At 41.0% G+C, this 26,592-nt stretch overlaps 1 protein-coding gene and 1 long non-coding RNA gene across 2 annotated transcripts; one reads left to right on the top strand and one right to left on the bottom strand.

The window, feature by feature from the left end:
• On the bottom strand, positions 1-26,592 carry LOC134059782 (NACHT, LRR and PYD domains-containing protein 3-like). The gene is made up of 10 exons (XM_062516286.1): positions 26,428-26,592; positions 17,423-17,519; positions 16,445-16,561; positions 13,216-13,294; positions 12,910-13,105; positions 10,995-12,792; positions 10,678-10,851; positions 9,663-9,836; positions 8,585-8,758; positions 1-3,319 (listed from the first exon to the last, which is right to left on the bottom strand). The coding sequence occupies exons 2-10, from the start codon at positions 17,470-17,472 to the stop codon at positions 3,151-3,153; spliced, it is 2,931 nt and encodes a 976-aa protein (XP_062372270.1). The 5' UTR covers positions 17,473-17,519; positions 26,428-26,592; the 3' UTR covers positions 1-3,150.
• On the top strand, positions 19,058-21,336 carry LOC134060473 (uncharacterized). The gene is made up of 4 exons (XR_009935189.1): positions 19,058-19,349; positions 19,899-19,992; positions 20,213-20,320; positions 20,445-21,336. It is a non-coding gene; the product is annotated as an uncharacterized LOC134060473 (long non-coding RNA).

Here is a 26,592-nt window from a genome sequence, read left to right as displayed (position 1 = left end):
AAATTACGAGTGCATGAAAATGCAAAAATGTACAGATAAATCATGTAGATATGGTTACTGAGGTGTTGCTAGGGTAGACATGGTGGTTTCATATTTTATGAAAGTTGATAGTGCGAAGATAGACAGTTTAATTGAATACGGATAGCTTAAAAGCTGTTGATAAAAAGATAATTTAATGAATGTTGACAGACCGATAATTTAATTGATTTTGATAGGTAAATCATTTAAATGGATGGCAAAAGTTATAGATTAATGGATGTTTAATGTTTTGCTAATGTGTTAATAATGTTAATATGCTACTCAGATTGCTTAGCTAACTTAGCTTATGTTTGCTAGCAAATTTGCTAACAATGCTAACTATGTTAATAATGCTAACCAAGGTGATTAGCTAACTCGGCTAATGTTTTTTAGCAGTTATGCTATGCTAACTATGCTAACAATGCTAACCAGGTTGATTAGCTAACTTAGTTGATGATTTCTAGCAGTTATGCTAAAAATGCTAACAATGCTAACTATGCTAAAAAGGTTGGTTAGCTAACTTAGCTAATGATTTCTAGCAGTTATGCTAAAAATGTTAAAAATGCTAACAATGCTAACTATGCTAACCATGCTAACTAGCTAACTTGCTAGTGAGGACTTTTATTTTGAAACATGTGTTGCCAGGGTATCCATGGTGGCCACTATCAGGAATAAAAAAGTTACTGCAGTATAATTATGTTAGTTGCTATGGAAACTGTCAGTAATGCTTCATTTTGATGGTTGCTATGTTGGTTGCTAGGTACATGGAGGTTCCATATAGCTGACTGGAGGCATAGTTGATGATAACTGACAGTTGGAATGGTTGAACAGTTAAATAGTTGAGCAGTTTCAATGGTTAAATGATTTAATAGTGTATTATTGCAGTGAGGACTTTTATTTTGAAACAGTTGTGGACAGAGTAAACAGTTTAACAGGATATGTAGTCTTCACAGAGAGATTGTATGCTTTAAGCCTGAGAGAGAGAGGGCTGCTGCAGGTGGGGCTGGCCACCTGGCATAAGATTCTAATTGCCCTATTATGATGTCATAATCCAATGTTAAGTCTATGGGAGAAAAAAATGTTTTAAAAAATTAATATAAATTCAACGATAAAGTTTTCAAAGTTGGAAAATACATAGCTGAAGTCACCTAAGTAAGACCTAAGCAGCGCAGTTTGAATGAAGTTTCTACGTTAAACGGTTGAAGCTGAATTGCGCGCACAAAAACGTTAGAAGAAAAATAAAGATAAGAAGATATCGGATAACAGTAGAGTGCATTTTCATGCACTCTAATGAACAGTTCGCACTTCCTAAAACCAAAAAAGCCTTGCACAAAGCCCTGAAAAACTGCTCGCCTGAGGTGGTCGAATGGGAACAAACTGCACACAGAGTTAACGGTTGTGGTAATTTATAGGAGTCAAGCGTAACAGGGGGACGCCCACCAGATGCGTACGACACGAAGCACAATGGAATGCCACTCTTAATATTTCCATCAAAAAACGCAACATGTCAACGTAGGTTCGCTAGTGTCAACTAGGCGGAGCCAAACAATGTCCAAGTCAGGGCTGTGCGCAGTGGTCATTAATGAATCCATGTTTTATGAGCATTGAGAACACTTAAATGAACATCACATCCAAGTGTTTTAGGGCTCGTATGAGTTGCACTAACGTTACCAAAGATGTTCAATGTTAGCCCTCAAGAAAAGCTAATCATGCCATAGGGTTGCCAACCGTTCCGTATAATATGCTCAATGGTGTATGAGTGTTCATTGAATGCATGCGTGTGCGCGTTTAGGCGACAGAAAGGGAAACTAGGCTACACAATAACGTTGTTGCCAAAGCTCCGATTCAACCTGTTGGAAGGCTATTTTAACTTCCATAGAAACAGAGCAGAGACTGTACAATAGTCTACATTATTTAGCATTGAGTAATGTTTAGTCAAATTTGAATATAATATGGTCAAAATATTGTAGCTTTAGTCTTTCATTTAAAGATCTTCAGATTAGTGATTTCCGCTTGTAGGCCTATTATGTTTCCTGGATCATTACATTCAGGCATTGAAATGGAATGTCATTTTGAAAGCATATCAATGTGTTCTCCATTTGCCTACCAGAGTAGGCTATAATGCTTGCATGAGGGAAACATCCCAAAACAATAGCACCCATATAATTGTTGTTTTCAGAAGTAGGCTATTTCTCATGCAACCATGCAAAAGCATCCCCATTTTTATTTTCTCATAGTTGGCAATTAACCCTACATAGCACTGCAATGAGTTTAAGTGTTGCAACTGCATTGATATTGTGTGTTCAGAACAAAGCAAATCTTTTTATCTTGGTGATTTTTGTATATACTTTTTTATGGATACATTATGGTTTTTATTAATCGAACAACAGAAAAATAATCGTTAGACTAATCGTCCAATTAGTCGTTAGATTAGTCGACTAATCGATAAAATAATCGCCCGATTAATCGTTTTAAAATAATCGGTTACCCCCAGCACTATTAGAGAGCAACTGAATCTCATGAACAAAAGGCATTTCCACCACAAAAAAAATCCAACTGCAACAAGCTTGTTTAAATACTGTATGTTCTTGTGTGAAATGTAACACCTAGTGATAATATGTGTATGTATTTATGTTCAGCAAGCATAATTCCACATTTATTTGGCATGTATTACAGTAATCAATCAATAGATAATTTATTCTTCATAAAGAACGAGATGGTGTAAGGCTACTGGTGTATTTAGCGTTTATAGACTCCTAACATACTGTCTGAATAAGTGACTTATAATGACAGAGTAGTAATGTAATTTATGACAATCAATTAGACGGCTATAATGTTTATATTTTCTATTTCTATATATTACTATATATCAGTAAGCTTAGATCAAGACCAGCTAGTTGCATATTAACAATTTAACCAGAATAAATCACCTATTGAGTAAAAATAAGACAATTCTGAATAAAGACCTAATAAATGTATAATGACACTTTATACAGATGTTATAGGGCATTAATAAATACACATAATAACTATGTATTAATGGTTAATTCATGGCTCCGTAAAATAAAGTGTTATCAAAATATTTGATATCACAACTGCACTATCCACTGTTTTCCCAGAAGTGTACTGTACTTACTGGATATTTCTCAGCGTACACTGTGGATCGTCTAAAAGCAGTTTTACTCCTGATCGCCCTGGATCATTTCCTGTGAGATCAAGCTCTCTGAGGCAATTGGGATTTACCCTCAGGGCTGAAGCCAGGCTAGCATAGCCCTTCTTTGTGATACTGCAGTCAGAGAGTCTAGAAGGAAAGGATGATTTAGTAAATGTACTACAAAACACACAATAGTATCCCAAAGTACCTCTAAAGGTTTTACAGGCAGCATGTTGTTAGGCAGCGTTTCCCCAGCAATACTGTAGTTTAGTACACTGAGTAAAGAGGATTTGATTTAGGGTGGTTTCACATCTGTAGTTCTCTTTCAGTCGTTCACGAGACATCACCATGATGGGATGTATTGTCTTTGGCACACTTACCTACTGAACCCTTTTCTAATCACTGCCCTTTTAAGGCTGTGTCCTTGTGTTACAGCATTTAGAATGCTCGCAAGAGCACCACTCGTTCTCTTGCACCTTTCAGTTACTGCTGAATGCGTGAACCCCTTTTTCTCATAGACACTTAGAGCTCTGGAGATCAGCAGGCATTACCCCTGAGTATACTAACGGTATCTCACCCTATACTAGTAACGGTATCTCACCCTAACAGGTAGATGATGACCATTCAAGATAACGATATGGAGGAGGTGCAGGTGTGACGACTACATTCCCACTGCAGACAGCCACCCTCGTTGCTTGGTCTGCCTCGGGCTCGACCACACTCAGGCAGCTCACTGCGTCGTGATAAAACCATCAACGCTCTGCTTTCAGGCTACCCTCTGTGCCTTGGGTGGTGATGTTGACGCCTCCCCACACACAGCTCAAAGGCACCGGTATGTCATGGAAACCCCTTTGCTCTCCTGCTTTGCTGACCAGCATTAAGTGCTCCTTTCACTTCCCCCAATCAGCTTTGAGGGTGCTGCCACCCTCGGTGTGCTGCCAGATGGAGGGCAGCACACCTTTGAATCGGGAGACCTAGTTTCCAGTCGTGAAGAGGAGGCAGCATTGTCGGAGGAGGCTTCACCTACCCTTTCCCTCTCCATCCCACGCCCGCCCAAGCCTACGCCACTCGCCAGGGAGTTGTGTGCAGCACTTCCCTGTTCCTCCTCCAGATGCCGACCATCGAACCATCAGTGGCTGCTTACCTCGCCTGCACATCAGCACCTTGGCAAGACAAGCCTTCACCCCCCTCCAAGCCACCGCCAGCTTGGGCGAAAAAGCCTTCGCTTGTGTGGACCAAGCTGGCCACATGCTGAACACAGTCCCCTTGTTGCAGGTTTACTCAAAACTCTCTCTCAGGTCACAAACTATACCATTATGGATTTATGATAAGCCACGGCCTGTTCGGGGCTACAGTGGTTAGTTTCCCTCCATGCTCCAATAGGAGCCAGCATCATCAGAGGAGAAGACCGCTTCACCTACTGTAGCCTCTCCATCTCCGTCCCACGCTTGCCAGTGAGTTGCACGCAGTTCACTACGCTCCTACTCCAGATACCAACCATTGAACCATCCGTGGCGGCTTACCTCGCCAGCTCACTGGCACCATGGCACCGTGGCAAGACAAGCCTTCACTCCCCTCCAAACCACCACCATCAAGGCAAAAGCGCCTTTGCTTGTGTGGGGCAGGCTGGCCGCCTGCTGAACACAGTCCCCCTGCTGCAGGTTTACCAGGTGGACTTACTCAAGACACTCTCTCAGGTCACAGATGATACCGTTACGGAGTTAAAATAAGCTACGGCCTGTTAGGGGCTGCAGTGGGTGCGATGAGAAGAAAATTCGAGTTGGCTCAACTCGGCTGCCTCTGTGACCTCCTCCCATGTAGGCAAGGAGTCCGACAGCACCTCAGCGCCTGCAGAGGCCACAGCAGCCATGGCAACAACCATGCCTACGTCAGGGCTTGACATCAGCAACATCCAGTGGGTAGAGCTCAGATGAAGATCTATCTTTTGCCCTGCCCTTCCGTTCGGACTACATCCGTCACACATATGCACATCAGACTCACGCCCCCACTTCCGACTTCCGACCCCAAGATTGGTGGTGGACATGCTGTGCCCTCCTGTGCTCTACACCGTCCCAATGCCTCACAGTATTATAATGCAAGCACCATGAACTCTGACTCTGACTACGGATGCAGTAAAGGAGCCTGTGAGAGCAGTAAAGCACAAACATCCCTCCCTGCCCAATGTACCCGCTGCAACAATGCAACAATGCACTGGTAAACGCCTCAAGCATACTGCATGTACTCCGGCACATTCGGTCTGAGCCACCACACAATATTAGTGGCCAGCACCACACAAATGACATCAATGAGCCCCCTCTCCTCACAGGAGAGGGACAAATTCTCTTCACGAGCCGAATACGGCCTGCAGACGCTATCTTGTGTCCACTCATCTCATGTGTATGGTGTTCATTTTAGGACATCCTCAGACTCAGGTGTCAGACTCAGAAAAACCTCTGTCATCCTCAGATAAAACTGCCTCAGCGTCAGAAAAACCTCTGTCATCCTCAGACAAAACTGCGTCAGAAAAACCTCTGTCAGAAAAACCTCTCATCCTCAGACAAAACTTTCTCAGCGTCGGAAAAAACTCTGTCATCCTCAGACAAAACCGTGTCAGAAAAACCTCTCTCATCGTCAGACAAAACTTTCTCAGCGTCGGAAAAAACTCTGTCATCCTCAGACAAAACCGTGTCAGAAAAACCTCTCTCATCCTCAGACAAAACTGACAAAACATACAAACATAATTGTGATTACAGTATTTCTGTCTAAAATCATGCATGATACCAATGAATCATTCCATAGGGCACGGAATGAATAATTTAATTAGTCTGTGAACCGAGCTAACTAGCTAGCGGACGCTAGCTTAAAAAGCAATGGAAGTGAATGGCAGTAACCATGACAAATAGCTATGCGCTGCCAGGTCACTAACAGTTGAAAGACTCCGCTTAAACTGTATACCGTTGCAAGTTAACTTGAGTATAAACTACCCACTTTAACTAATGTCACTAATGTTATTCAGGTAGTAAGACACAGCTCCGTTTAAAATGTTACCTTAGCTAGGCGGCTAGTTAGCTAGCCAGCAACCAGACAGCTAGCCCCTCAAGGGGAGTACGCCCTCGCTGCATTAATATCAATGGGATACTTGTGGAATGTTATCAATAAATTGGTCATTATGGCTTTCTGGATTTGTTGACGGTATTTTGGAATATTTTGTCATAATCTGTCAGTTTTCCCGATCATTTCAAGCCTAATAGTGTAATTTTTAGTGTATGGATTTGTTAAGAAAATAAATTAATATCAGACCATGCTGCTGTTGGTTACTGTCTGGTTGCTGGCTAGCTAGCTAGCCGCCTAGCTAACGTAACATTTTAAAGAGGAATAATGCAGGATTGGCGATTTCATGTCTGGTTTCGGTTTCGTTTTCGCTCGTTTTATGCTTGCATATTTCTCTGCAGAGCTTCCCCGACAGCTTTAGCGTGTATATTTATACATATATAGGCTATATATAAATATATAAATTGCAAGCGTGGTTCTTCTTGTTCCTTTCGCGTCTCTGACTTCCAGATGTAAACAGCAAACGATCGTTTATCAGAAAGTTGCAAGGTTGTAATAGCGGAGAGGGACACTAGGGGCGGGAGGAAATGTGACTGTTTTCGATAAAACTGGTCAGTCAAGCAAAACAACGATTTCTAAGCGATTTTATGACTATGAAAAAGTTGCATAGGGTCTCTTTAAACGGAGCTGTGTCATTTCTTTGAAATGACAACTACCTGAATAACATTAGTGACATTAGGTAAAGTGGGTAGTTTATACTCAAGTGAACTTGCAACGGTATAGTTTAAGCGGAGTCTTTCAACTGTTAGTGACCTAGCAGCGCATAGCTAATATTGTCATGGTTACTGCCATTCACTTCCATTGCTTTTTAAGCTAGCGTCCGCTAGGTAGTTAGCTTGGTTCACAGACTAATTAAATTATTCATTCCATGCCCTAAGGAATGATTCATTGGTATCATGCATGATTTTAGACAGAAATACTGTAATCACAATTATGTTTGTATGTTTTGTCAGTTTTGTCTGAGGAAGACAGAGTTTTTTCTGACGCTGAGAAAGTTTTGTCTGAGGATGAGAGAGGTTTTTCTGACACGGTTTTGTCTGAGGATGACAGAGTTTTTTCCGACGCTGAGAAAGTTTTGTCTGACGATGAGAGAGGTTTTTCTGACACGGTTTTGTCTGAGGATGACAAGGTTTCTCTGACGCTGAGGCAGTTTTGTCTGAAGATGACGGTAGTTTTCCTGAGTCTGAGGATGACAAGGTTTTTTCTGACGCTGACACAGTTTTGCCTGAAGATGACGGATGTTTTTCTGAGTCTGACACCTGAGTCTGAGGATGTCCTAAAATGTACACCTTACATGTGTCAGGCATCACGCCAAGCGGTGCGCCACGCTCTTTGCCAAACATCAAACCGTTATTTACCCAAGCACCCCTTCACCGCAGGCAGGGCTGGGTTTTACCCCTCGAAGCTTGACATGCATGCATGACCATGTGGATAATAATCACAGTTTCCATGGGCTACATAATACACTTCACCCACACACCTCCCCAATTCAACGCTATCCTTCGTTCTGAGGTTAAGAATTTACAACTTGATAATGTTGAGTACATATGATGTATAATGTGTGTGTGTGTGTGTGTGTGTGTGTGTGTGTGTGTGTGTGTGTGTGTGTGTGTGTGTGTGCGTGGGCATGCGTGTGTGTGTGTGTGTGTATGTGTGTGTGTCTGTGCGTGCATGCATGTGTGCATCAGTGAGGTGAGTGAGTGAAAGAGAGATATTGATAAAGGGTATGGGAGAATGAAAAAAATGTGTTTGTGTCAGCTTGGGCACAAAGCAGGTGGGGAGTTTGACTGGGGTGCTACACCTGTCAACCTGTAATGCAGGTGGGGAGTTTGACTGGGGGGTTACACCTGTCAAACTGTAATGCAGGTGGGGTTTGACTGGGGCGCTACGCCTGTCAACATGTAATGCAGGTGGGGATTGTGACTGGAGCGCTACACCTGTAAAACTGTGATGCAGGTGGGGAGTTTGGCTGGGGCGCTACGCCTGTAAAACTGTAATGCAGGTGGGGAGTCTGACTGGGACACTACACCTTTCAAACTGTAATGCAGGTGTCCTCAGGTGAGCTTTGGGAAGACAGATGCTCCTGTGGAGCAGAAGGGCACAGTTCCACTGGCTGTTCCCACCAGACTGCCATTTCACTGCTGCTATGGTGATAAGAATTCCCCACATCCCCCATATCCCCCTACACCCTGCCCACACACTGGACATGACACTATCATGACACATGAACCCTAACCCTAAACCTAACTTGTCATTACAAACACCGATGCCTTCAATTACACTGTAACCAAAATATCTTACCTGAGTGTCTCCAGTGCACAATTTGGGTTACTCAGTCTAGTACACAGTTTTTGAACCCCAGTATTTCCAATACTGTTGTCACTGAGGTCCAGATGTTTCAGCTTTGAAGATGCTTTGGTGAGAACAGATGCAAGATCTGCACAGCTCCTCTCTGTGAGCCCACAACTGTTGAGCCTTGAGGGAAAATATTTGACCAGTTACTAGAATCTCTGGGAAAGACTAATATAAGTAAGTGACACGTTATGCTTCTTCTTAATATGAACTTAAGTACTGTTATGCTGAATTTCAAAAGGACAGAAAGTCACCACCAAACAGGCCCTTCCACACCCTACATCCAGTACCTCATACCCATGCCCACACTGCATCAAAGTTTGTGGCTCCAGAATTGGCCTCTTGAGCCATCTGAAGATCCACAAAAAGGACCCCCCAGGAGCAGGAGGACCATCATACTCGACATCGAGTGATCGCCGATGATGATGATGATGTGTATGTGTGTGTGTCTGTGTGCGTGCATGCATGTGTGCATCAGTGAGGTGAGTGAGTGAAAGGGTGAGGGAGAATGAAAAAATGTGTTTGTGTGTTAGTGTCAGCTTGGGCACAAAGCATGTGGGGAGTTTGACTGGGGCGCTACACCTGTCAACCTGTAATGCAGGTGGGGAGTCTGACTGGAATGCTACGCCTGCTAAACTGTAATGCAGGTGGGGAGTTTGAATGGGGGGCTACGCCTGTCAACCTGTAATGCAGGTGGGGAGTCTGACTGGGGCGCTACGCCTGTCAAACTGTAATGCAGGTGGGGAGTCTGACTGGGGCGCTACACCTGTCAAACTGTAATGCAGGTGTCCTCAGGTGAGTTTTAGGAAGACAGATGCTCCTGGAGCAGAAGGGCACAGTTCCACTGGCTGTTCCCACCAGACTGCCATTTCACTGCTGCTATGGCGATAAGAATTCCCCACATCCCCCTATACCCTGCCCACACAATGGACATGACACTATCATGACACATGAACCCTAACCCTAAACCTAACTTGTCATTACAAACACCGATGCCTTCAATTACAGTGTAACCAAAATATCTTACCTGAGTGTCTCCAGTGCACAATTTGGGTTACTCAGTCTAGTACACAGATTTTGAACCCCAGTATTTCCAATACTGTTGTCACTGAGGTCCAGATGTTTCAGCTTTGAAGATGCTTTGGTGAGAACAGATGCAAGATCTGCACAACTCCTCTCTGTGAGCCTACAACTGCTGAGCCTTGAGGGAAAATATTTGACCAGTTACTAGAATCTCTGAGAAAGACTGATATAAGTAAATGACACGTTATGCTTCTTCTTAATGTCAACTTAAGTACTGTTATGCTGCCATTTCAAAAGGAGAGAAAGTCACCACCAAACAGGCCCTTCCACACCCTACATCCAGTACCTCATACCCATGCCCACACTGCAGCAGTTTGTGGCTCCAGAATTGGCCTCTTCAGCCATCTGAAGATCCACAAAAAGGACCCCCCAGGAGCAGGAGGACCATCATACTCGACACCGAGTGATCGCCGATGGTGATGATGATATGTATGTGTGTGTGTCTGTGTGCGTGCATCAGTGAGGTGAGTGAGTGAAAGGGTAAGGGAGAATGAAAAAATGTGTTTGTGTGTTTGTGTCAGCTTGGGCACAAAGCAGGTGGGGAGTTTGACTGGGGCGCTACACCTGTCAACCTGTAATGCAGGTGGGGAGTTTGACTGGGGCGCTACACCTGTCAACCTGTAATGCAGGTGGGGAGTTTGACTGGGACGTTACACCTGTCAGACTGTAATGCAGGTGGGGAGCTGGACTGGGGCGCTACACCTGTAAAACTGTAATGCAGGTGGGGAGTCTGACTGGGGCACTACACCTGTCAAACTGTAATGCAGGTGTCCTCATGTGAGCTTTGGGAAGACAGATGCTCCTGTGGAGCAGAAGGGCACAATTCCACTGGCTGTTCCCACCAGACTGCCATTTGTAACATCACTGCTGCTATGGTGATAAGAATTCCCCACATCCCCCATATCCCCCTACACCCTTGCACCGATGCCTTCAATTACACTGTAACCAAAATATCTTACCTGAGTGTCTCCAGTGCACAATTTGGGTTACTCAGTCCAGTACACAGTTTTTGAACCCCAGTATTTTCAATACTGTTGTCACTGAGGTCCAGATGTTTCAGCTTTGAAGATGCTTTGGTGAGAACAGATGCAAGATCTGCACAACTCCTCTCTGTGAGCCCACAACTGTTGAGCCTTGAGGGAAAATATTTGACCAGTTACTAGAATCTCTGGGAAAGACTAATATAAGTAAGTGACACGTTATGCTTCTTCTTAATATGAACTTAAGTACTGTTATGCTGCCATTTCAAGCCAACACACATTGTATTTCTACTCACAGAGCCTTTTGGGATTCCTCCACTACTGGCTGCAGCCTTAGGAGACATTCATCAGACCTAAGGTACTTCTTCAAGTCAAACACATCCAGCTTTTCTTCTGATGTCAGAAGCACAAACGTGAGAGCGGACCACTGTGTGGATGAGAGTTTGGCTTCAGAAAGTGTCCCAGCACTCAGGAAGCTCTGGACCTCCTCCACTAAGGAGTGATCATTGACTTCATTCAGACAGTGAAAGAGGTTGATCACTCTTTCTGATGATGATATCTCCCTGATTTTTGTCTTGATGTAACTAGCTATTTCCTCTTTGCGTTCATCCTGTATTTTCTCCAGTAGGCCATATAGGCGTCTCTGGTTGGATTCCAGTGAGAGGCCAAGCAGGAAACGGAGGAAAAGATCAAAGCGTCCGTCTTCATGTTTCAAGGCCTTGTCCACAGCATTCTTATGTAAGATGCTCATGGATTTGTGCTCTGGTCGTTGTTTCAGATCCAGAGGAAGATCTCTGGGGTCTTGCTCTGAGGTCATGAGGTCTATTCCTTCAGTTATAAACACCAGCATGACATACAAAGCAGCAAGATACTCTTGGATGCTCAGATGAACAAAACAGTACAACTTTTCCTGATGAAGGCTTGGCTCTTCTCGAAAAATCTGGGTGCAAATGCCACAGTGTACTGCTGCCTCTGTGACATCAATATGACTCTCTCTCAGGTCGTCTTCATAAAAGATCAGATTGCCCTTTTCAAGCTGTTCGTAGGCCAACTTTCCAAGAGCAAGGAGACTAGCCCGGTTCCACTGTGGATCTGTGGCATGAACTCCTTCAAACTTCAGACTCCTCTGCTTGGTTTGAAAAACAAGGAAACATGTGTACATCTCCGTCAAAGTCTTTGGAACTTCCTTACATCCTTCAGTCTGAAGAAGACGTTCAAGCACAGTAGCAGCAATCCAGCAAAACACTGGTATGTGGCACATAATGTGGAGGCTTTTTGATGATCTGATGTGAGAGAAGACTTTGGTGGCAAGATTTCGATCACTGATTCTGTTTCTGAAGTACTCCTCCTTCTGAAGGTTGCTGAATCCTTGTACTTCTGTGACCCGGTCAACGTTCTGAGGGGGGATTTGATCAGCTGCTGCTGGTCGAGAAGTGATCCAAAGTAGGGCAGAGGGAAGCAGATTACCCTGGATGAGATTTGTCAGGAGAACATCCAATGAAGTGGCCTTTGTCACTTCAGTCAAGCCTTCATTTTTCCGGAAGTCTAGTTGGAGTCGACATTCATCCAGACCATCAAAGATGAACAACACTTTGTACTTCCCCTGGCTGGGAAAAGTTAACTGCTTCATTTCTGAAAAGAAATTGTGGAGGAGTTCCATAAAAGAAATCTGTTTGTCTTTCATGGGGTTGAGCTCCCTAAAAGGAAGTGGAAATATGAAGTGGACATCCCGGTTTTCTTTTCCTTCAGCCCAGTCCAGGATGTACTTCTGAACGGACACGGTTTTGCCAATCCCAGCTACTCCCTTTGTAATGACACTTCTAATTGGTTTGTCTTGGTCAGGTAAGGGCTTAAAGATGTCTCTGCATTTAATTGATGTCTCTTGTCCACCTGGTCTCTTGGATATGGACTCAATCTGCCTGACTTCATGCTCCTCATTTACTTTTCCACTTCCTCCCTCTGTGATGTAGACCTCTGTGTAGATTTTTTCCAGCAGAGCAGAGCTCCCTTGCTTGGGTATTCCTTCAAACACACTCTGGTACTTGTTCTTGAGATTTCCTTTCAACTCAATTTGACAAACTACATCCTGTTCATCTAATTCACAAAAATAAAACGTAATACAATACAATTATGTTTATAAATAAGAAACTATTTTCTGTTTTATTGTAGCTTATTGATGACAACATTTGTAAATATCAAAACACTTCTTACTTTCTTCCAATTTGTCAGCAATATGTTTCTGCTTCATGTTCCTCAGGAAGTGCAGTGCCATCTTGAGAGCCCCTTCTCTGGCATCACTCTCATCCTGCTCTTTACCCTCAAAGTTTTCTTGGTAATCTGGACTCACGATCTTCTGGAATCTCTCCAGCTCATTCTTTACAAAGATGATGATCTTCTCCTCAAGTAACTGGTAAACAAATACCTGGTTACACTTTGCATTTACTGTCACTGCATCTCCTGTTGATTATTATCAAATGTGTGCAAACAGTGTGCTGCATAACATGGCTGCATCCAAACCTGGAATATCTGCTTGAGGTGCCCCTGAGTAACTGACTGGTCACTGACAGCATCTGGTTTCCATCCTTCCATTTGGCCTCTGAGTATTTAAAAGTAAATAATAGTGTTTACATTTTGTTACATTTATTTAAGTTTATTTTGAAAATTGTTTTGTGTTTTCCCACACAGTCCTGGCTCCGCTCTAGAATCTTTGGTGGGCACCTGCAGACACCACTATAGCACTCATCAGAAACACATGTTGTTAGTGCTAAAAACCCACCGGGAACTGAAAGGAGGTATCAATTTATTTGCCTGTTGATTTTAAATATCAATCACCAACCTTATATTTAAGAGTCATTGCATGAGAAAACCAGGCAGAGGTGGGAAGATGGGGGTCGGCCAAATCGGCTCATACTTTGTATATGTGATAAGTATGTGGAACTATGAACAGCCATATACTTAAAACCCTCCAGCTGTTTTTTGTTATGGAGTTCTGGGACCCCTCTCAGAGACCCTCAAAAATCCAACAATTCATGGCTGAAAATGACTGAAATTGCCATTTCTGCCTAGCCTGGCTAACGCCTCCCACTTCTCAAATGAGACGTGGTCTGGCAACCAGACGTTCATTTTCTCGTATTTGAAAAAATGCCCAGATCCGTTCATTGGGCGCCACGGATGTCTATCAAATGCGCATAGCTCACCCAACTCGTTCGTATGCAACGCTAAGGGCTGCAGTAAATCCTTTGGCGTCGAATGTAGACGCAAGAGGGCAACGGAAACTTCTCGGATGTTCTGTGATTGGTTCGCCAACATCAGGCGAACATTTGGGCGTTAGTTTCCAGACTGGTTTAGCAGCGGGATTGAAATCACCGCGCAAGGCAGTATGGGAAAACCCAGGCTAATTTCTGCCCTGATTATCCTGATAAAGATATGAACATAAGCTTTATATTTCCATAGAGCCTAGGTAGCATAGTTTTAAAGACCAAAAGGTGCACCGAGGGGTTATCTACACCACTGAAAGCAGAATTTTCCTCCCTCTAAATTTCGGTCATTTTTAAGAAGCATTATCTCGTATTCGCAGTGGCTTTGGTGGATGGTTTTACTGTTGCTGGAGAAAGGAACATCTACTGATTCAAAAACAATTGTCGTCTAATTGGGCCACACATAATGTGTGCCGTGCCAGGAGGGTCTTTAGCAGGATTTGTCGTGTTTTGGCCTATGATAAACCATATTCAGATCGCCATCACATGGCCATACCATGGCATTACATCACAAACAGATGTAATGCCAGATGTTTGCGATGTAATGGCATGGTATGGCCACTCAATGGCGATCTGAATAGTCTAGTTTCAAATGTATGACAACCCAGAACAACAATGCATGCAGAGGTCTGCATTCTTTGAGTGCTTTTCTAGTTAATTAAAGCTTTCTTTAACAATTTGTCATACAGTGACACAAAAATTGATCATAAATTACCCTATAGTGAGATATTATTGCCTGGTTTATTATACTCCAAAACCTGAAAAACCCCCGTAAAGACCCTCCTGGCACGGCGCACATTATGTGTGGCCCAATTAGACGACAATTGTTTTTGAATCAGAAGATGTTCCTCTGTCCAGCAACAGTAAAACCATCCACCAAAGCCACTGCGAATGTGCCTCCTAAAAATGACCAATTTTAGAGGGAGGAAAATTCTGCTTTCAGTGGTGCAGATAACCCCCTAGTGCACCTTTTGGTCTTTAAAACTATTCTACCTAAGCTCTATGGAAACATAAAGCTCATGTTCATATCTTTATCAGGGTAGAAATGGCAATTTCAGTCATTTTCAGCCATGAATTGTTGGATTTTTGAGGGTCTCTGAGAGGGGCCCCAGAACTCCACAACAAAAAAGAGTTTGAGGGTTTTAAGTATATGGCTGTTCATAGTTCCACATACTTATCACATATACAAAGTATGAGCCGATTTGGCCGACCCCCATCTTCCTGCCTCCTGTTGGTTTTGCCTGGTTTTCTCGTGCAATGACTCTTAAGGCCGAAACATACTGTATATTGCTTTCAGAGATGGTCTAAGCAAGTTAGTCAGAATAATGTTTGATGTGCTCGCCTGAAAGTGGACATAAGTGTTTGGTGGCCCACCACCACAAAGTCAACATTGATCACTACACAAAGATTTTCTTTTTCTTGTCTTGCCTCTGAATTCTTTATATTCGTTGAAGTCCTGGTTAATTGCACATCCTCACGCCGCTATGCGCATCTTTAACTTATTGTTGTCCCTTCCTATTTTTCTTTTCTCTGTCGGACCTGCCCCTCCCCTGCGTGCTCACCAATTAAAATGTTATACTGTATATGTTGTATATATTGACTGATCTACAGTAGGGAGCACATGTATTTGATACCATGCTAAAGTTGCCTAAAAAGAGGAATAAAAAATCATCATTTGACAATTGGTCTTAATGCCTTAATTTGAAAAATGAGTAAAAATCAAACCGCTAAAGACACCAATTTTTTTTCTTCCAGTTGGCCTATTAGCCTGTTTGATGCTCACTGAGCTCAATGCAAATTAAACAGGCTGATAGGCCAACTGAAAAAAACACCATGCCAATCTCTAGCTATGGTGAAGGGTATGTGATGATATGGGGCTATTTTAATTTGAAAGCCCAAGGGGACTTTATCAGGATGCATAATATGCTAGATCCATGAAATAGCTGGCCTTTAAAAATAATATAAACAATCCTCCTGCTCCTATGGGAATTTAACATAGGGGTCAAATACTTATGCCCCCTAGCATTTAAGGGAAGAACATACATGTATTTATTTACAATATATTCTTCAATCACAAAGAAAATTGGTGTCCTTAGCGGTTTCATTTGTTTAATTAAGGCATTACGATCAATTGACAAATGATGATTTTATATTCCTCTTTTTATGGTATCAAATGCATGTGCTCCCCACTGTAGTGTCATATGCATAAAATGTAAAGCACATTGAATCACCATTATGTATAATAATCTGAATACATTTGAACGTAATTTGAACACACACGCACACGCACACACACACACACACAATGACATCAGTCATACTTCATAATAGGTCATTAACTAGAGTGCCATCATTGTCAACACAGAAAGCAACACTGTCAGTCTGATCTGTAAGAGCTGATTTGTCCTTATAATCCTCTGAATTTACTATTTAATTTCATACTGTAAGATGCAAACATTTCAACAATCCTGTCTGTTTTAAAGACTTGCCTTGATTCATCTGTGACATCATCATGTTTGAAGTTTATTAAGTGACCCCTTGACTGGTCACTCTTCATGGACACACAAGTGGGCACAGGTGAAGGGGGTCTCTCATAATGGAATGAGCTGTGGTACAAAAAACATCCATTCTGCCTTTAAAGTTGACATTTATTCAGTGTTTCACAAATATTTTATGTTGCAATATCCTCTAAATATATTTTATGTGCAGGTTGATAATGTTCATGATTAACATGTCGGTTGTACTGTACAATAGCAGCCATCACTCCATGAACACTGTATAGATGACACATGAATGTATGTGTCAAAAGTGTGTAATGTTTCCATTTAAAGTGTCTGTATAAAGGAAACTGTGTGAAATAGAACGTTAGACAGCCACTCAACTCACATTTACATTTATTAATTAGCAGAGACACTTTTAGCCAAAGTGACTTGTGTGCCAATTATATTAGGCCACTGTTCAAAGGCACAACAGTAGGAAAGCCGGGCATTGAACTAATATGCGCTAATATGGCTAAGAGCCAATAGTGAATTGGAGGAGAAAGGGGAGGAGGTGGGAGGCTTTGCAACTCAAGAGCATGTGATGTAGTGCGCAGGTATGGAGGGTTTACATTTGAGTGATGGCTGTCAATCAACCCAATGTATGAACTCCTTCTAAACTTTGTGACAGAGGTTAACTTCAGTGATAGATGGTTTAGATGCCAGAGGTTAACTTTAATGTTGGTCCATTTTGATATTTACAGTAGGATTCTCCTGGAAATAGTGTGAACTTCCTAATTTGTTCACAGGCGTTACGAACACACGCATTACGCTCACAACGTACCCGAGCATTACAGCTGGCATGGTGTTAAATTAGAAAAAAAGAGGTTCTGATGATTAAATTAGCTTTTATTAGCTTAAAAACAGATAAATACAAGCAGCTTCTTAAAGGAATATGCCTGAAATCATGTGCTGAGTAACCTACAGTACCTTTGCCCCTTAAGACTGGCCTCCTGTTTTACATCGACTCGTTTCTTCATGTTTCAGCCACTCCTCATAGCATCCAGGTGAACCTCGTCATGACAAGCTACAATAAAGACAACATACAGTAACATTTCTCAATGGTGCTGTTGATCTTACTTTCTGAGAAAAGCCCAACAAACAACTCACAGAAGGCTTTAGATTACGGGAATGGTCTGCAAGTGAACATCAAATTAAAGTATGTAAGACCATCAACTGCTTTTTGAAGAGTGTTTCAACATGCCTCAGCAGAGATTCACAATACAATGTATCTGATATTTCTGTATCTATGTATCTGTATCCATCACCAACTGAATCTATATTTACAAAAAATACAGTGTCAACCAACAATGAAATCAATGAAACAAATAAAATCTGTAGACAAATAAAAACTACTGCATAAAGTACATACACTTTGACTCTGAAGAACAACTACTGTAAAAGCAACAAGACAGTATAGCACACCTGAGTGCTGCGTTTTCAATTTTGCACATGTGTGCTTACACACCTGGTGGATGTGATTATCCAATTTGTTCATTAGTGTAGTCATTGGCAATCCGGGGCTTTGAAATGACAAGGAAGTAAACTCACAATCCTTATCTGTGTCTAAGGTGTGGCAATGTGTGTAGAGTTTTACAAATCACTGTGTGCAATGTTTTGCAAAAAGGGTGAAGCAGACATTGTGTGTAATGTTGTGCAAATCTGTGGAGGTGTTGTGCTCCTTGAGGTAAAATTTTGCAAATTGTGTGAAAACTAAACTTTTAGTGTGTAAACAATCGTAAAAAACTGTAATACAGTTTTTTACGATTGTTTACACACAAAAATATTTTTTTTCACACAATTAGCAAAATTTTACTCCAAGGAGCAAAACACCTCCACAGATTTGCACAACATTACACACAATGTCTGCTTCACCCTTTTTGCAAAACATTACACACAGTGATTTGTAAAACTCTACACACATTTCCACACCTTAGACACAGATAAGGATTGTGAGGTTACTTCCTTGTCATTACAAAGCCCCGGATTGCCAATGACTACACTAATGAACGAATTGGATAATCACATCCACCAGGTGTGTAAGCACACATGTGCAAAATTGAAAACGCAGCTCTCAGGTGTGCTATACTGTCTTGTTGCTTTTACAGTAGTTGTTCTTCAGAGTCAAAGTGTATGTACTTTATGCAGTAGTTTTTGTTTGTCTACAGATTTTATTTGTTCAATTGATTTCATTGTTGGTTGATTACTGTAACTGATTATGGTTCGAATTACTGTAAATATTGAAAGAAATACTTGAAATATTCAGTCTACAGCAGTCTTCAGTGTTGTACAGTGCAAGTGCAAGTTTATAGACCTATTTATGTACACTTTCCCTATGTCGAACTAATCATGAAGAATGTTGTGGGTTTGTCACTATTTTTTGGACATCTAAATGATCCCTTACATAACAATGTCTGGGCAAAAATCTAGCACATGCTATTTCCTAATTTTTCTTTTTACAAATGCGTTTTGCATTTATCACTGCAGTGTGAAACTGGCTGCAATAGTGTCTGATCATTGAGGACTGCACTCTCAAAAATAGGGGTACTGTTGGGGTACATTTTCGTTCTTTAAGTACAATTTTGACCCTGTACCTTGTATTGGTACTAATAGGTACCATTTCGGGTACATAAATAATGTACCTTTTCACCAAGGGACCATATTGTACCTATGGGTACAAAAAGCCCATGGACTGTCACTCAGAAGTTGATAGGGGAGGAGATTCGGGAGCAACCGTTATTTTTTCGTCTCACTCAAAGTAATGGAGGAGCAGTTTTCAGCAGAGGAGCTTGGTGTGGGGAAACGTGCTGTGGTGCTGGCATAATCTTTATGGAACAGGAGGCAACGCTATTCAGAGGTAAGATGTAGTTGCAATTTATCGAAATTCAGTTTGTAAATGTTGAATACTGTTAACGGAATCAAATTGTTCGCTTAAAGGCTAACATATTAGCATTCGCTAGCTACGTAGCCCATGTCATGTTAGCTAGCTATATTCAGATATTTTGAAACGGTGTTCAAACGCCTTCAGTAATGCATGAGGTAAGGTATAGTTGCAATTTATCGAAATTCGGGTTTGTAAATATTGAATACTGTTAACTGAGTCAAATTGTTGGCATAATAGGCTGACATTAGCATTCGCTAGCAACGTAGCCTATGTTAGCTATGAATATTTTTAAACGGTGTTCAAACGTCTTCGGTAATGCATGACTATCATGATAGATGTTAAGGAAAGGTATTTTTTGTGTGTTTTATCACTGTTTCCCATTTGAATGTGAAGTTAGTGAATACTGTTGAGTCAAATTGGCTTAAAGGCTAACATTAGCACTCGCTAGTAACCTAACCTTATGAACCATATGAACCTTATGAAACGTTCTGCTAGCTGCTAACGTTAATCCCTCTCACACAGATAACCACCAAGGCAGAATGTTGGCGTGTGGAAGTACCTCTACTCAGAGTGATAGAGAAAACTATGGCTCTGCTTTTACTGAAGGAATGGCTACGTAAGTAACACAACTTGGTCGTTTTTCTTAGTGTATTGATAGTATTTTTCTTATTGATGTTAAATACACATAGAAATGAAAATAATACAGACAATTTTTAGATTGTTTAGTTTGTCCAGGAGAAATTATTGCTTAGGGTCATCTTGTGCTGTTTCATTGTGTCATTTTTTTTAATTTATATTAATGTATTGCATATGCCATTTCTCTCTCAAACGCACAGCGGAGCGGGCAGCTTTATGAATATAAGGTGAAAAGGATGTATGGAGAAGTTTTGGGAGAGTCAGACAGTCCACGGAACTTGCAATGACTTAGCAATGATCTATGCCAGGTGAGTGGATTGACATACTGTAGTTGCATACATGTGTATTTTACACAATCTGTCTGAGGCTATTTATTTGTGTGGTTGAACATATCTAATTCTGAGGTTTGTGTTTACATTTTGCTTCCAACAGACATACAACCCCTGCTGTCATTGGTGATACCACTGCTTGAAAATATGTCAACGTCCTGTAGATCAAGTAAGGTTCCAGTCGAAGTCCTCCTGAAGAATTTGTTGGATTTCTGCCAGTTTTTGATATTGAACTTTAGTGCCTTTTGAGACTCTTGGCTTTTTAATGGCACGCCTCATTCTACCCAAATGGAAGGATTGGAGTGTGTTTATATTGTATATGTTTATAGGCTTGCTAATATTTGCTTAGGCTTTCACATTGTTTTCTGAGATACTACTCAATGATGTCATTGTGACTCATTGTATCACACTTCAAGACGCGTATCTTTTACTCAATTAGTGTATGCACTGTGAATCCAAACATGAGAATTCTAAGATTATAGCAACTGCAAAGTTACTGCAAGGACAATGTTAGTTTTGTAAAAACCTTAAGTGACAAGCACAAGATGCGATAGTGCTGGGAGCTTTTCTCTTGTAACATTTTAATGCATTTGTAATGGTGACGGTAAGCAGATACTACATTTTCATCTCATATGTTAGTATTAACATGAACTTAAAAGCATGCAAGGTTTTTTTGTGTGAAGTGGTTAACTCAAATATTGGTATAATATAGATCAAGGTTATTAATGTTGATCACCTATGGTGCAAGTTAATCATTTTTTTCCCCTCTGCATATAAACACAATGTGGAAGCAAAATATTGGAGATCAAACTGTTTTATATTTACACTTACATAAAGAGTTACAACATGTTTTACGTTAATATGCATATTGATTAATGTAAGATACTTTGATGTTTTGATATGAATGTGTTAACTTTTATGTACCTGTATTCATGTGGAGTATTGTGTGTAATATCACAAAGTGATTTTTCTCTCAGAATAAACATTTTAATTTACTTATTGGTTGTGTGAATACATTTCAATTATACCACCTTAAATTTTCACTGGGGTTGTACCCTTAAAGTACAGATTAGTACCTTTTAAGGCTGCTATGCTGTAATGATATACACAGGTACATTTCGGTCATTGCAGGTACACAAGTGTACCTTGATGGGTACAAATGGCTAGGGTACCAAACGGTACCTGCATTAGGGGTACATTATTGTTCTTCAAAAGGGTACTGCCCCAGCGACAAGCATTTGTACCGTTTTAGGTACACACTGGTACTTCCATTTCTGAGAGTGTGTGTTTGTTAAATGACAACTAATAGCATTTTTACAAATATGTGTATATGTTTTGACTGAAGTGTGTATGTTTTGACTGAAGTGTGTATGTTTTGACTGAAGTGTGTTTGTTTTGACTGAAGTGTTTCATTTTGCAAAGAATCTAGGAATTATGCAAACTGAGTGTGGCGTTTGGATACCTGTGCTTAAATTTTGTTAAAAAGAACTCGGTTTGAAAAATTGTGTGTAAGCAATTGGAAAAAACTGTAAGTAGCACCATATAGCTGGTGGACTTTGCCTCCCTGTTCTTCCCTCCTCTTCCTCTCACTGGTCTGCTCTCTCTCTGGGGGTGTGGCAGATTACTCATACTCACTCACACTGATTACTAGGCCTACATGACCCCGGTAATAAGCTGCAGATTAATGATCTTTTCACAGTGTCACTGTTTCCTATGATTTCTGGCTTGACCACAGGCTCCTGTAGTGATCTGTTTGCAGTGGTCACTGGAGTGAAATGTGTGGAGCTTTGCATCTAACACTGTCTAATGGGGAACAGAGTGTCCTGTGTGTTAGTGTGCTAGTGTGAATCTAACCTTGAATGTATACTGTCTAATCGGAACGGAGTGTCCTTCTGTGTGTTAGTGTGTATCCAAACGGCACCTCTTACAGTTTTTCACAATTGCTAAAACACCTTTTTTGAAACTCTCTACCTTTTTCCCTCAAAACTGTAAACACAAAACTCATTTTTCAAACTACATTCTCGAAACCATTGATTCTTGTTACAAAACTGAACAATCACCTCAAAACACTTTAAATTTGCTCAAACGACCTAATGGTCTCAGATCATTCACACATCAGGAAAAAATAGACAATGCAATATCAGACAACACACCAAACAATGTCATAGGGTAAAATCGAGTTGATTGTTTAACTCAAAGGGAGGTGGAAAATGAGTATAATTCCCCAAATGGTGGAATATCCCTTTAAGTGTGCCTTTAAAAACATAAACATATATAATCAATCAGAGGATTAGACTAATAATTGGTAAGAAATTATAATATTTAACTGTATGATGGACAAAATATTTCATTGCTACCAGGTGGAGCCTCGGGTCTAATTTCATGGCCACCAGGTGACGCCATTTCACTTCAGGCATATTTACGCCCGAAGTGTAGTGCAGTAGCACCATCAGGTGGCCAAAAGGTAGACTGCAGGCGCGCTCGAATATCTTATTTTAGGAGAAGTTTTCATAAAACGTTCCCACATTGCTTTGATGGAATTCTATACATATATATATATATATATATATATATATATATATATATATATATATATATATATATATATATATATATATATATATATATAGAGAGAGATTATGAAGATATCTGTGTTGCAGTGGAATTGTTTAAAACTATCTTAGAAACTCAGGTTAAAAACTGGGACTGTTTTTTTTTTTTACTGGGGTCCAGCCTGCTCTCTCTCTCTCTCTCTCTCTCTCTCTCTCTCTCTGTATGATCTTCACTATGCTTTTAATGAAAGCTAAAAAGCCAAAAGTTAACAATCTCTGTTTAATGTGCTTAATTTTCCCACAGAATATGTAGTGCTATTGCAATTGCATTGCTTGTAAGGAAAGAACGAATGACTTACAGTAATGCAACGTCTAAAACATCATTCAAATTATAGCACCTAGATGAAGCTCATCATGTCAATGAAAACAATTAAACAACAAACAAAAGGCTTTAACAAAATGTTTTTTTGTTGAATGTTGAATACTTTAACAAACAACTGAAAATGTTACACAGTGCCCACGTTTACATGATGTTTTTAATTCTGAATTAGTTTATTCAGAATTAAATAGATCGGAATTAAAATATTCTCCTTCGAGTTTACATGGAAATAATAATTCCGAATTGGCATTTACATGGAACATACGTTAATTACGCTTTATTGTATTCTGCTGAACGTCTGGGGGTCGGGAAGGGTTCCGATTGGACAGGCGGCGCATGAACGTAGCCTAATAAGGTCTACCGGAAGAAAACAAACTTTAGCTGGCTAGCAACTTTTTTGTCATCTCGGGTTAACGTTACAGCATGGACAATAACATAATGAAAACGGGTTTCACAGTAACTCTAATAATAGGCCTACTATTTAGCCAGCAGCTCGAGAATATTGTCAAGCTTCACGTTTGCTAGCTGAGGAGGAGAAGACTGTCGGAGAAGGGGGGAAGAAGACGGAGCCGAATTAACCATGAAACGAGCATGCGCTTCTTCTTCCTCCTTGTACGAGCATGCGCCAAACAAACGGAATAAACTTTTAATCGGAATAAAGGTTTACATGATCAAGGAGGGGAGTTAATTCCGCTTTAACATCGGAATAAACCAACTACTTAAATCGGAATTAAGTTTAATTCGGAATAATCATTTTCAAGCGGAATAAGCGTTTACATGGTCTCTTTTAAAGCGGAATTAACTTTTATTCCGATTTAACTTGGTTTTATTCGGAATTAAAGCTCTCATGTAAACGCAGCAAGTGATTGCCTAGCACGACAACAAAAGAAATGCAGCAAGCCATTCTATACATAGAGTCAATGCAGCAAAACAGCTTTTCTTTCAACAGTAGTCTTTAACAACAAAAAGCTTTGCCTTTTAAAACCTTCAAACTGTCCCCTGTCTGATCCTGCACTAAGCCTCTGACCTCAATGCAGTCATGCCCGAGTAACACTGAAGTGTATGAAATGTATGAAATGTATGAAATGGCTATATCTTTCTGTATAAAATGTGCCAAGTAAACTTGACTTGGCGATAGGAGAACAAATGAGAGGCTATTGATTTCTGATATCTGCACAGTGAGACCCAAACCACTGAGAACCTGTGGTTTGGAATCCTTTCAGTAGTGTAGAGGCGGTGCGCACATCTGAGTAATTTGAAGTAGGTGCTGGACTCAAAAAAGGCAACAGTAAAAAGAACAAAAAAGTCCGCACACTAAGGCTCCAATATTATTTCTTTCTTTCTTTTATTCACCACATTGTGACGTTTCGGGCCAACAGCCCTTCCTCAGACATAAGACAGGTATCTAGCAGCCCATACTTATATACTAATTATAGGCCTACTGATTGAAGACAGGTATCTAGCAGTGTTCAATCAGTATAATTAGTATATAAGTATGGGCTGCTAGATACCTGTCTTATGTCTGAGGAAGGGCTGTTGGCCCGAAACGTCACAATGTGGTGAATAAAAGAAAGAAAGAAATAATATTGGAGCCTTAAGCGGTCAGTACACTCGACGCACCCGACTTGTCGTGCGACATGTTGACGTCACGGGGAACGTTGTAACCATGTATACTTGCGCGTGGTAGTCGCGACACAATTTGCAGTATTCTCCTGAACAGAGGCACGGTATCCATTGACGTTAATGGCAGTAGCAACTAGCTTCTTTGCTGATATTTCAGACTTAGCTTGCACAACTGAAGGATTAGCCTACCATCTCGTTTATGAGATGAGTGTAATCTCCCTAAATGGAAAGATATATATTTTTTTTAGGTCTAGCAGATATCCTTTGGTTGAAAATAAATCTCTTCCTTACCTTTTGCTGGAATGCTTATGTGCCTCGGTCCTAGTCCTTTCCCCCTAATATCCTCCTGTTGCAACTCTCACTGGTAACTTCGTTAACTTATCCAACGTAGTTCACGACAGTAAACAAATCAGTCATCCAAACGGCAACTCTCGCTGCAGCCTAGCCAAGTTAACTTCCCACTTTTCAAACGTACTATTATTCAAACTTCATGACTACAGTCGTTTTTAAAATGAATGGGCTTATTTAAGATGTTGGATAGGCTATATGATAATGCCTGAATGTGGTTTATGTGGTTGTCTGGTTGATGACTGTATAAGGACACTGGCTCCGTGAGCTTGGCTTCAATCTCTTCCTAGTTGTCGTGCGAGGTTGGCGCGCGCGGCTGATAAAAAATGTTCGGTGTCCGACAGGTCGGCGCGCGGCTGAAATGTGGCTTGCGACACAGGAAATTACGTCATTTTGACGTCACATTGTCGCGCGACAGGTCGGGTGCGTCGAGTATACTTCTAGCATTAGTGTGCGGACTTTTTTGTTCTTTTGGAATCCTTTCAGGCAATACTAACATTATGTTCTCACCCACTCCATTCCATTCCATTGAATGGTGAGCCACACATTCTAATGAATGTGGAAACCGGTCTAACTTGAAATGAAAGGAAGAAGCCAAGTAGCACCCCCCCCCCCCCCCCCCCCCCCGCCCAAGTAGGAGCCATTTAAAAATATATTCAAACTCGTAATTGCAAAATATAGGTATTTTATGTGTTTGCTTGAAAATGTATGTAAATATGTAGACTAGCCTATACTGTTCAATAAAAAATGAGCACTTACAGTGATGACTGACTATCTAAGTATCTAAGCTGTGGGTTAGGCCACTATATTACTAAAGACAAGTTTGAACTCATTTCTTTGACTCCGCACAATACAAAGTAACACCTGGGAACATAAGGTGTGATTAGACAGAACAGTCCAGTAAGTACTACGGTCAGAACGCAAATGGCGTCCAGTGCTTTTCCTCTCTGACTTTTCCTTCTGCAATTCTCAGGGCTCTCAGAGCGCTCAGTGCTGATACGCAGCAGGCGGAACACTAATCAACAAAGAAAAGACGCTTCACACTGCAAATACAGCGTCCTGTCTGATTGACCTTACAGATTATTATCACCTTCCTTGACGCTTTGTCATCAAAACTGTGATAATGATCATTAGGCCTACCTGAGTCAGATGAAGTGAAGTAAAAAAATAAGTTTAAAACTCACCTTTTGCTTGTTTGACTTGCTTGACTGCGCTACTCAACCTAATAGACACCCGATTTGTCATCAGGTAGGCTATTCATTGTATTCACAGTTGGCGAAGATTTAAAGCAAACGCTATACTACTTTTCTTAGTTCTTACGAGAGTGTTGTTTGAACAAATCTGCCTTT

This window comes from Sardina pilchardus, chromosome 16 (assembly GCF_963854185.1).
Source record: "Sardina pilchardus chromosome 16, fSarPil1.1, whole genome shotgun sequence".
Classification (NCBI taxonomy): domain Eukaryota; kingdom Metazoa; phylum Chordata; class Actinopteri; order Clupeiformes; family Clupeidae; genus Sardina; species Sardina pilchardus.
Note: the sequence above shows the minus strand (reverse complement) of the source record. Positions and strands in the feature narration are given on the sequence as shown.